This window comes from Agelaius tricolor, unplaced genomic scaffold (assembly GCF_023055355.1).
Source record: "Agelaius tricolor isolate 1412-34295 unplaced genomic scaffold, bAgeTri1.0.p SCAF_22, whole genome shotgun sequence".
NCBI lineage: Eukaryota > Metazoa > Chordata > Aves > Passeriformes > Icteridae > Agelaius > Agelaius tricolor.
Genome location: NW_027269282.1, coordinates 3,894,648 through 3,907,009, shown reverse-complemented (window position 1 = coordinate 3,907,009; position 12,362 = coordinate 3,894,648). Strand labels below are relative to the sequence as shown.

General features: G+C 38.2%; 1 protein-coding gene across 3 annotated transcripts in view; it reads left to right on the top strand.

The window, feature by feature from the left end:
• The window catches only part of SORCS1 (sortilin related VPS10 domain containing receptor 1), a 260,557-nt gene that overhangs the window by 113,923 nt on the left and 134,272 nt on the right, over nucleotides 1–12,362 (top strand). For all 3 annotated transcript variants that reach the window (XM_071446302.1, XM_071446300.1, XM_071446301.1), the window contains exon 3: nucleotides 2,205–2,304. In XM_071446302.1, the coding sequence (XP_071302403.1) occupies nucleotides 2,205–2,304 (100 nt within the window). The remainder of the gene's footprint in view (nucleotides 1–2,204; nucleotides 2,305–12,362) is intronic.

The window sequence follows — 12,362 nt, the reverse complement described above, 5'->3', positions numbered from 1 at the left end:
CTTGCCCCTGTTAAAATTAAGGGTAATTGTAAAGTGGGACAAAAGAAAAAACTGGTAAATGGGAAGGTAGAAGGACTAGCTATTGTCAGTTTAGAACACAATAATGAGAGTAAGATCTAATAGTAGATCCTTTGATTGCTTGTGAATTCGTTCGTCTGGAAAAAAATTATGTTGTTCTAAGCTTTTAAATCTTTCGGTTTCTTTTATGGATGTTGACAGAAGCACACGCTTCCATCTGTATAGAGTGTTACCTGTAAATAAAGCTGTGAATGCAAAACAATTGCCTAGAGACTTGAAGTAAGAAGTGGCTGGCAATTCTGAGATTACTATTTGCAATAGGCTGTTGACATAATTTTGCTGTGTTGTGGCAGGGGTACTGGCTGCCTTTCTTGAACAATTTCAAAGCAAGCTTTATGTCTCAGATTTTCTTTGCTCCTATCCCCTTTTGAAGGATCCCATTTTGAATTCATTGTCACTGGTATAAGAAAAAACAGCATTATTTCATTAATATATTTTTCCTAACTCAGCAGGTCAAATTTACTCCTTACTCTCTTTGCATGTCTTTGTCAGCTGAAACCTCACAAAGGGTAGCTTTTGGGGTTTAGGCAGAGCAGCAGAAATATTCATTTCTGATAGGAGTGGGTGGTGAGGTGGGGTGAGGTAACAAAGGGAAGCTGCAGTCCTTGGCCAGGCTGTGTTCAGCACCCTGCTGTGGATCCCCTCACCTGGATTCTGCAGCATCTCTGAAATATTCAGTAAAAGAAACAACCAGCCCAGAATCCTGCTCCTCAATCCTCTGAGGAAATAGTTCAGTTAGTTTATATGTGCTCCTGAGAGAGATGACCTTATAAAGGGAAAGATCAGTCAGCAGCTGAGAATTTGACGTTAATGCTCTAAACACCAAAGGTCATACATGCACACAGGAGGGCGTGTGTTTATTGGAGGGAAGGAGAAATCTATAGACATAAATCATAGGGCAGTTGTTATATGAGCAGGCAGATATCTGCAAAGGCTTCTATAAAGTTCCTAAATAGAAAGACTCAACTTTAATGCAGATTCACGTTTTAGTGCAATTCATCTTTCATGGATAAAACCCTAAGCTGCTGCTTTCTTGTTTTATTCATGTACTGATTACAAAATCTGAAATCCCAGAAGCTATTATATGAATGTAGGTATGGTACTTGATTCAGAAATGTTCCACCCTCCATATTCCACCAAAAAAAAAAGAAAAAGTAAGCATTAAAGGCCTTAAATGCCTTTGTGAATTTAGCCACTCTTGCCCTGATAGGAGAGAACCTGCAAATAATGAGTGCCAAGATTTTACTTCAGAATGTCTGGTTTTGGAGTGCTTAGCAAAAGGGAAAATTCATGTTACTGCTTGCATGTGAAGTTCTACATAGGCTCACTCTTACATGTTACAGATGAGATACAGGAGTTTGTTATGCTTTTGAATGTCTGTTACCCAGATACATGTCCCTTTCTGCAATTTATGGATGCCAACTCTACTGGGCTGGGCTGATTATCTAAATCCCTGAGATAGTGGGACAGAATTCAGGAAAGCATGAGCTGCAAAATGAATAAAAGCTCTGCTGATGATTGATCTTGGTTCCAGTCACATGTTAAGAGTAACTCCTACAGGGATACTGGAGAGTCTTATTTGTTCACTGTCTTTGTTCTTCTCCAAGATATGTAGTCAGTGTTTTTCTGAGCAACCCTAATTTCAGAAATATTTTATTTTCTCTACTGAATGGTGGTTTTTAAAGCAAGAATAAAGCATATTCCATCCTTTCTGCTAGTCAGTGTTAGAGAAGCTACTTTGGAATATGCTGAGATGAACCATCTTAACAAAATCAGTCCAAGCTTGGAGTATATGATGAATTGATAACCTGCTGTCTGCTATTTGGCATTTCTGGCAATCATTATCTTCTGTATGCAGAATGTAGTATTTATTATTGGGCATGTTTAAGATGCTTTGGGAAGATGCTGGTTGAATTTTTCCTAATCTAATTTAAATGCAAATGATAAACATGCACATGATGCTGTGTGTATATAATTAAGTATCATTATATACTACATGAATCATTGAAAAAGCTCTGGAGAGCCATTCTGCTATTTAAAGCATGACTTATATTGAAAAGCTGCCAAGTGACTTGTAGTTTTGTGATTAAGTGTTTGTACTTACAAGAATCTCTCTTGAATTGTAGGTCAACAGATTATGGGACAACATATGAGAAACTGAATGATAAAGTTGGTCTGAAGACTATTTTGAGCTACTTGTATGTTTGCCCAACAAACAAACGTAAGGTAGGTGACAATGTGTTGGCTCATTTTACCTTTATGATGCCATTTCTGCCCTAGAGGTCCCTCCTAATTTCCTCAATATCTGTTACTGTTTAAGTAGCAGGAATCTCTCTGTAGCTCTTCCCTTGGAAAAAATGTGTTACTTTATCAAAATATAACCCAAATTGTACCACCTATACCACTTACCAGTAATACTTGAGGGAAGGATGGCTGGCTATTAAATGGAGGTATCATGCATGTGATTGTTTGCTTACCTTCTGGATGGTGTTGATTTTGTTCTCTGGAAGAGAGAGAGACTTGTTAAAATGGCAGAAATGCATCTAACAGTGACCAGATTGTATGTAACATTATTTGTCTTCTAAGTGCTCCCAAAGGTGAACTGAACAGGATTTGACAAATTCCTGCAGAGAAAATGCCTTCAAAGCCCAGAAGGTTTTAATCATTCAGACACCCTAGTGACTAACACTTTACTATGAATTTATAATGCTGACATATTCATGAAAGGAATCTGGATGCCTTCTTTGAGATGTTTTTGACAAAATTTTTCATTTTCTACTCTTTGTTTCTTAGTCCTTGAGTCACTACAGGCAAAGCTGAATTGCACTGGCAGAAAATGTTAGTAGACTCACCTAGGTGTAGAATCTGGGTGTATTTGGGCAGCTGAGATCACTATAATGCTGTTCTTGCTACACTGAAACAATTATGTGTTCTTTAAGACAGACTGTGAAAGGAAGAGGGAGCTGTCCTAACCAGAAAGGACAATGCTTAGCAGTTTAAATTGCAATTAATGGTTCCAAATTAATGGAGAGATGTCATCTCATTGATCCTGACCCTCAAGAAGATATGAAGCTCCTCTCTAGGAGCTGAAGAATGAAATGATCAGATCACTTAAATGTCCTTCAGCCAACGTGCAGGCTGGCATTGAAAAACCTTCATCACCTCTGGCTGCATCCTGCACCCTCCCACTCCCTGCCCTTCTCTGCCACCCTTGTTTGTGTGGCCATCTGGTGAGCTGGATCCAGGACTGACCTGCCTGAAAACTGTTCCCTTTCCAGCTCAAAAACTAAGTAGATGGAAGAGAAAAGCTTCCAGGCAGAAGTGTGGAACTATCTTTTCTGGCAGAAGTCTGCTGTAAAGTTGGCCTGTAGTCAATATGATCCAGTGCCAGAGGAAAGCTGCAACACCTGGGATGAGAGGACCTAGGTAATGGTCTGGTGGAAAGATTGAATTTTTCAACGTTTATTTTAGCAGGAGCAGAGTTAGGCTTGCAGAGAGAATTTCTGAAGGCCCTCCTTATGCTGTTTCTGTAGAACATCAGGCCATTCTGCTAATAAACATTTAATTTTAGACACCCAAATAGTCCCCTGAGGCTAGAGGGCATGGCATGTGTCCACACTAAGAATACTTCTACAGGGAAAGCAAAAATACTGAAGCTTAAGGTCTTTATTACACCTGCTGTGGAATGAAAAGCTGAAAGAAACATTTTAAAAAATTGCCACCAAGGAAGAATCTGTGGCTTCTAAGACCTGATCCCCTCTCCTCCCTTGAAACTCTGATAACAATTTCAGAACCTCTGATCACTTTGAAAGTTGCATCTTGTTTCACTGATGTGGGCTGGGTGGATAGCTGCAGAAATACTTTTAAAATTTAGGACTCAACTACTCTAAAGTCCATGAATTTTATAGAACTTGTACCCTTAATGTGGAGGGTTTATGCACTGCTGCAGTTAGTGTTGGGAAAATGCTCACAGTGTGTTTTCCCTAAATATTAGTTGTATGTGCTGATTTCTACCACTACAGCTGCAGCCTTCAATATCCTTTGTTCCACAAGGCCTTCCTTGGCAGAGAGAAACGGCTTCTTCAGTAGTGGAAAAGAAAATTTTTCATCTTGAAGTTATTAGATGAGAGACCTTGCTACAGCAGTGATCCGTAAGGGGGGTCAGCATGTACCTCACTTAGTGAAGTTGCCTTGTTTTGGAAAAAAAAATAATTCTTTTGGCACACATTTAACTTTTAGGAGTAGTTCCATTGAAACAGAAGGTAAATTTTGAACTTAGCTGACTCAGGACTGATTGCTTGTGATGAAAGAAAGCAAGTGTACCATTTATGTAAGTCTTGTCTCTTTGCAAAGCAGAGCACTTAGAACAGTGAACAGTAGAATGCATGTAATTGGATTTATTAAAATAATTGATAGATTTGTTCATGAATTTCTGATTATTTTCACATTCTGGAAATGAACAAACAACATCATGTTGAATAAATTGTTTGTTGTAATTTATTTGCTCTTCTCCATCTAGAAAAAAAATGGGTCTATAAATACCCAGTATTTGCAGAGCTTCCCACAGCCCATGCATGCCAATTTATTTCTAAAAGCTTTTGACTTCCAATTCATGTCTCTTTATTGAACAAAATTAAATCCTTTAACCAGACATCACAGGCAATGTCATATTCCAAAAAGATGCTTGGGAAAAAAAAAAAAATTAGAACAAAGTCAATCATTATTTACAATTTAAACTGACGACCTATTGCTGTTGCTTGGCATTTTTCTGAATTGCAATATTTTCCAAAGGAAATGACAGAAAGTGGTTACTAACATAGTGATGTATAAGTCCTGGCAAAGAGAAGTGGAAACATTTTTTAGTTTTCTTTTCTTTTACTGAATTACTGTGCTACCTGGTCATATGACAGATGACACAGATCAGGGGGTAAAAAATGTACCACATGGATCTTGCCAAAGACACAGAGCCTGTTTGAGTATTTGTCAACAAGTCTCCAGAAGAGACATGTGCAATGTGCAATAAATCCCTAGGCTTAGGTATGTCAACATTGGTTTATTTGTTAGGTTCATAGAGCCTTCTGTGATGAGAAAGAAAATTATTTGAATGCTTCTACATGAAGAAATAGTGTTTGGGAATAATGCTGATGGGTTACAAATTAAGATAAAATATAAATCCAAGTGGATACCTTGAAATTCTGTTTTCACAGAAGTGTGTTGTTCATTTTCCTAGAAAGTCACATGAACTAAGCTTTGCAGTCTTTCTTTATAAAAGCCTTTCAGACAGGTTGTTTTTACTCATTGCATGGAAAATCATAGACATACACACATAAAAAGTGAATGGGTCTTGGTGGGAACCCCAGAATTTACCTGGAGGTTTTCTCTGACTCAGGCAGTGCCGCTGGCTGATTTAGATGCTGTATCCTTGTAGGAAGCACAGTGCTCTCTGCAAAGAGCCAGTTTGTGCAGCCCATTTGTTCTTTCCACTTTCAAGCCCCCTGTATCTGTGAATCTTCAGTTAATTAACAAATGTTGGGTGATAGTATCTGCCAGTGACTCTTATGCTATTAATAGGACTAGTGCATCAGATATTTCCTGTGGGTTTGCATTTTTGATTTTTGTTGTAGTGTTTGTTTGTTTGTTTCATTTTATTCTCTCCCTTTCCACAGGCCTGCCTTGATTTTTTTTTTTTTTTTTTGCTTTATTCCTCCAACTGTTCAGATTTTAATTGCCGTGTGGAATAGTGTTACCTTTTTTTTTCTCTTTAAAGATGAATGGACTACAGATGCCTTCTTCTTCCTTGATATTCACTGCTTGTGTTTATCACCTTTATCACAGTGTGTTAAGCATTGTCCTGGTGAGTGTGTAGCACCAAGATAGCAGATATTTATTGTAAATAGAATTGTTTGGGTTTCAATGCTGGCTAGGTTCCCACTACTTCAAATTTATTTATATTAATGAGTTTTAAATGAAAGAAAATTAAAGGAATGGCAGCCTAGCCTTCTGTTCTTTCTAGCATTGGCTGGTGGTTCACACGGAATAATTGGCAGAAGTTTCTATTTGTCAAGACAGTGGAAAATTTACCCTTATTAGCTGAAATGGGAATGATTGATTGCTACTTTCTATCCTGCGGTATTGGGCCAGTTGATTTGCTTTAGAGAAGTTCTGTTTGTGAAATGTAAACTGCCCCTTTGTATAAAGGTTAGGACCTGGAGCTGTGTGCTTTACACTTGCCTGTGTACCCACTCTTCTAAGGGTTGTGGAAAATGTCCACAGAGGTGAACAGTTCCACCTGGCATTGTGGAGCCTCTCAGGCATCTGCTTATCTTCACTTGCTAAAATCAGTTTGGGAACACTTCTAAAAATTCTATTTCTGACCTGCCTCGCTATGGAAACTTTCAGAACTCTGATGTGCGGGCAGGTGTTGATTTTTTCAGTCAAGGAAATACAGTTATTTCCGGCCGTGTCCTCCTTGTAGCCTCTGTAAATCTTGGTGTGAAGGCTTTCAGTTTGTGTTGGAGAGGTTAGAGCTCAGCAGAGCTCTGAGCACACCTCACTGTGGACTAAGTCAGTCCTGTGGTGGTCAAGGGATGGCATCCTTAGCAAATTAGGCACAGTGGGAAACCAGCCTCCGTCAGTCGTGCACATTGTGTGATTGCAGTCCACTCTTGCTGAGATAAAAGCAATTATTTTCTTGTTCTTCTCTTTTTATTTGGAAGGAAAGGTCCTTGTTAGCTGCAGGCTGTGAGTCAGGCTTTCAAAGAGACAGTCATAAGAGACCAAAAAGGCATATGTGAATGGTTGGAATTGTTTAGGGGTTTGGGTTGGTGTTTTTTTGCATTTGGGTTTTTTGGGTTGTATTTTTGGGGGGGGAGGGGGTTGTCTTTTTCTCTTTTTTTTTTTTTTTAAAATGTTGCAGTGAACAGAAGATTTCAAGGAGATGTTCTCTGAGAATGTTTTTATCCCTTTTAAAGGGAGGAGCCACCTTGTCCTGTACCGTTTTGGAGATCAAAATATAAATTTGTTCAAATGGAAACTTCTGTTTGGATTAAATGCTCTATAACAGAGGATGGTGAATGAAATGTCTCCTATGCTATGACCACAATTAATGATTCTTTATAGCCTCATAATTTGCTTCAGAGAATTTTTTCTCTAAATACAGTGGCCTAAATCTGTTTCATTCAGCAGTTTGAGCTAAAGATTACACCTCATCTGAAAAGGGTTGAAAACCTACAAGGGATTATCTTGGGCTGCAGGGGTGGTTCAATGGATAGCACTGTACACATGCAAACAGTTCCCTACCCATGGGAAGAGGGATGTGTCACACTGAGAATTAAGAAGTCTTTAATTTTCTGCAGTTCAGCAATAATGATGGATTAAGTCAACTGCTTTACAAGCCTCTGGTGGTGGTAACTGGAAAATCTGATAATCTTGAGATGTCCTTGGGTTAATGTAATTACAGTTTTCACTTTTGCTTGTAATACCTTTAGATTCAAGAGTAATGCTAGCTGTGAACCAGATAAACAAGTATAGACTGTCTTTTCTGCCTCCCATCTCACACACAAACAAGGATAACTTTTTACTAGTTTAGAAAGGTGGATTGTTGCTCACATCTGTTGGATGTGATCTGGCAGTTGGGTAGTTTCTCTGGAGACAGTGAAGATGTGTCACTGTAAAGCTGGTGCTGTCTTTAATACCGAGTTTGAGGGAAAACAAATAATTAACAATAATTTGGTCCATGTTAACAAACTGAAGGCAGAGCCTCATCTTTCAAAGTGAATATTTTTACTTTTGAAGTGTCTGGCAGCATCTGCTACCAAACTTTCTGATTCATGGCTGCAGTACATGACAGCTCTCACAACAGCCATTACACACAAAGCCCTTGCCATTACTCTACATCCATATCTCTTCTTGGATATGAAGTGAAATCAAAGCCCATTTATTCCACTTCTGCCCTTGTAAGCCTATCAAATATAGTGGCAGTTTTGACATTTCCTCACTCAGAGTAGCACCACAGTCTGCCTTTGTATCTCACAGAAGTCTCCAAGGGCACACTGGGTGTTGAAACCAATGATAGGGAGGTACAAGCCATGAAATCCAACTTTAGAGTTTCAAAAGTGTTCTTTCCCTTCTGAGTCTGTTCCCTGTTTTCTGCAAACTGGACAATTAAAATTTATGCAAGATAATCTCTTGTTGAATGTCCTTCAATTCTTTTATCCCTTTTTAATTCCTCTGTGATATACCAAGTACTCTGGAACAGATGATATCCCTTTTGGCAAGGAAGGATACATGCCAGCAGCTTAGAGAGCACTGGAGCAATGTTAGTTGCAGGCCATAAACAGGCAGCTAGGATTGATGGCAGAGCAAGAACAGACCTGTCATAGCTTCAAACTTGTAGCTCCATCCATTTCCATAAGTAAGACAGGCTGTTCAAACCAGGAAGAAGGCCAGTTGCCATAATATTGATTTTTTTTTCCCTCTGAAAAACTGGTCCCAAGCAGTTGAAAATCAGTTTGTTCAGTGTCCCATAAAGTTGGGCTAAAAATACGTACAGCAGGGTTTTTTTCAGTTACCTTCTGGGTTTTGAGGTATTAAAGATACATAACTACATCTCTTTTATCTCCTTTCCCTGTTGTGCCATGGTAGGAACATACTTTTTGGTCATGAAATTCGGAAGTTGTCTTCATACTATATATCTTTGGAAGTTCACCTTCAAGGGAAAAAGAACATGGTACTGTGACATAACCCAATAATGGCTGTTTTGTGGCACTTTGGAAATGATAATGTAAAAAAACCTGAAATGTTGTTTGAATATTGACCACTCAACCCTCCCTTGCTAGGCCTGCAGCAAAATTCTATCTGTTCATTAGCAGATTGTGTAATCTGTAGGGCATGTTTGCCAGCAGATTGCAACTGCTCACTCCTTCTGCAGTCTAGATATGTTGCTATGCAGAAATGAATGATGAAATTAAAGGATACTCGAGGGTTTTGCCTTCTATCTAGCTGTGCTCGGAGTACAGGGAGAAGCAAGTGAAGAAAATAAAGAAGAAAAATATTCTTGATTATTAAACTTCTGATTGATAAGAGCTAGTAAATGCAGAGAGAGGGGAGTGATGGCAAAGATTAATGGATGCAATTAGAAAGCCATCTACTGCTAAGAAAATTTGGAATTTGACTTGTATGCAAATAGCATGAGAACTAGAGACCAACAAGTGATGACTCATATTTCAAATTGAGAATAAGAGGTCCTTGAGGAGACAGCCAAGCTTTGTGGAGAAAATGGAAATAATTAAGTGTCTGGTCTGAAAAAGATATTGCAAAAACCATAAATGGCCTTTTTCTTTTGGTGCTACTAAGTGAAAGGCTTTGGCACTACTAAGTGAAAGGCTTAGGTTTCTTGTTAGAAGGACAAAGAGAGGTTTTCCAGAGCCAGAATAATAATGATAATAATAAAAAAAGAGTCAAATTTAACACCAAACAGAGAATTCAAGGATCAGAACTGACTGAAAATAAGGCACTGTAATCTGTATCTTTTCTATTGTGTTTTTTTGATTCCCATCTCTCCACCTCTTTCTCAATAGCAGTCAAAAAAGGAATTAAAACATCTAGGAAAGGCATATAACTTGGGGAGCAAGGAAAATACAATGCTTATCACACAGCTGTGAGAGTAATGGCATAGGCAGGCTGTGGGTGGGAATAAACAGAATTAATTCTATTTCCGTCTGCCACGACGTGGCTTTCAGATGGGCATGGGTCTCCCACAAATTTGCACAAACTCAGTTTTTCTGTGGAGCAATCTCTTCCACCACATTCAGAAGGACTGAAATGCAGCCAGTGTTTCTGTAAAGGTAAATATTTTAGGGATAAGTGAGAGCAAAAGAGAGAAAGCTGTTGAGGAAGCAGAGCAATGACGATGGCAATTGTTGGAGGCAGTGCTGAGGGTGGTGTTGAGGTTGACATTAACCAAAACACATTCACAAAGAACTATCAGAGGAGTTCTTGCTATGTATTCTAAATCAATGGATCAAACCCTAGACCACTGTTTCATAAGCATTTTTTCACGGATAGGGGAGTGAAATCATACCATGGTGAATGCTTCAGGTCACACTTGTACCTTCACAGTGTTTCTGTGCACATTTGCTGAGAAGAACATGTGAGGATTTGAGAGAAATACTTGGTAGTAAATTTTGAGTGTGGCCAACTGTTACCATGAATCTGTCAGCCAACACACTTTTGTTGCTTTTTCTTAAACTGACACTGCAGTTAAAAAGCTGGTGAAATATTTTCAAAAGATAATGTTTTACAGAAACATTTAAATTAACACAGTATTTGACGAGCAAAAATCAAATTTGCAGTTTTGTATTGCATATAGAACGTTATGAATAATGGATTTTGTTATTTAGAGAAAGAAAAAAGATCATATTAATTGAAACACTTATTCCTAGTCAAAACAGTATTTTTTTTTCTGCTGAGGTCATCTAAGACTTTTCTGTCTTGAAGAGATTGATGTTAGAATAACAATGTTTTGGGTGCAAAAAGCTAAAGCCATTTTGTTTTGAAATGTTTCCTTTTAAAAATCTTTAGAGATTTACCAAGATAAATTCTACTGAAAACAGTAGAACATAATAATAATACTTAAATTACATTTTTAATCACTTTGCTGATTCTATTGTTGTTAAAAGTCTGCTCTGAACAGCTTCAATTCAAAACACTGAATTCTCCACTGCACATAAGCATTTGGGTATCTCTGCCTCTGTGTAAATATAAAATCTCTTCAGTCTCCAGTCCCATGTACCTAATTCCTTCATTAGAGGTAATAAGGAGAATTAGAAGGGAACTGGGATCTGGTCCTTGCATTACAAATTCTTTGTGTGCAGGCATTTCTCAGGGCTTTGTCTCTCTTGTGGAGTGATGAGATACTTATGTGTTTGCTCAGTATCTTCTTCCACACAGACCAAAGACAGACAGAAAGCTGTGGAATAAGTTCTCCATGCAACTGCACAGTTACCAACAAAACCTTAATCTATGATGCCCAATCACAATGCAGAATTAGAAGATCTATCTTCATCAGATATGGTTGAAAAATAAATCACCTTTCCCTGGTTTAGGGCTCCATTGCACAGAGTTTGAATATTATTTTTTTGTGGGTTTTGGTTGGTTTTTTTCAGACAGAAAATGTTTTAGAGGATTTAGCCTTGTGTTGCTGATCTCTCTTTGTTTCCTCATAGCCAATTTCTGTGAACTCTGCTCTCGAGCATGTTGTGTGCTCTGGATGTAGCTTTCTGGTGAAGACAATCCATTAGAAGTAATTCCTTGATAATAAGCATGGCAATGGCCTCACAGCTGTTCCTGGACATTATGCAGCCCTGAAAACACAAAATCATATTACTGTGACTCACCCTTCTGCATCAAGACCAAGATTCTTCTGTCCTATTTATAAGTTAAGAATTTATAGGAAGAGATTTTTTTTTTCTCTGTGTTTGAACAGAATCTGTTCCTTTGGGTTCTGGTGTACAACTTGTCTTCCATTTATTCCTAATGGTAAACAATCAGTGTAATAGCTTAGCAAATCTGAATGACAGCAGTTTGTGCTTAGCTTTTGGCATGAAGAGAGAAACACAAACACATCCATATGTCCTCCCGAATGCCATGTTGCTCAGCTCCCAGAAAGTAAAGAACAATTGCAGATGAACCCAGTTAGTATCAACTGGGGAAGAAAGTGTGGCAGTTTCTCTGTTTCTCTGCTTCTACTTGAGTCCTTTGCTCATTTATGGTTTTGGGTTTTTTTGTTAATAGGTAGTTCAGGAGAATTATTGTCAGTCCTATTTTATGAATGAGATAAAATTTATGTTTTTCTAAGGTCAAAAAATAATCAGCTGCTGAGAGAAACTGAACACAGGATTTTGGTTGAAATCCTAGCCACAAAATCATCTTTTCTCCTAATTCTTGTGATCTTGGAAGATCACAATCTTCCAGATCTCCTTTTATACCATTTCTTTTTGAGAGGGAATCACAAACTGCACAATTCACCTGTGCAAGTTTGTGCCCTTCATTTGTATTGCTTAAAAATATAAACAAACCCTTTCACAAGAAAAAAAAAAAAAGGTGCAGAAAGGAAGACATCAATAATTTGACCCTGTTTGGCAGAGTGGCACTAGGTTGTAGAGGAATAGAGGAAGCTTAAGTCAGCATTCAATGGTTCAGTGTAGCAGCGGACAAATCATTTCTGCTCCAAACTGCTGGCATGGCAATATTCGTTTTTAAACTTAAATAAATTTCTCTAATGA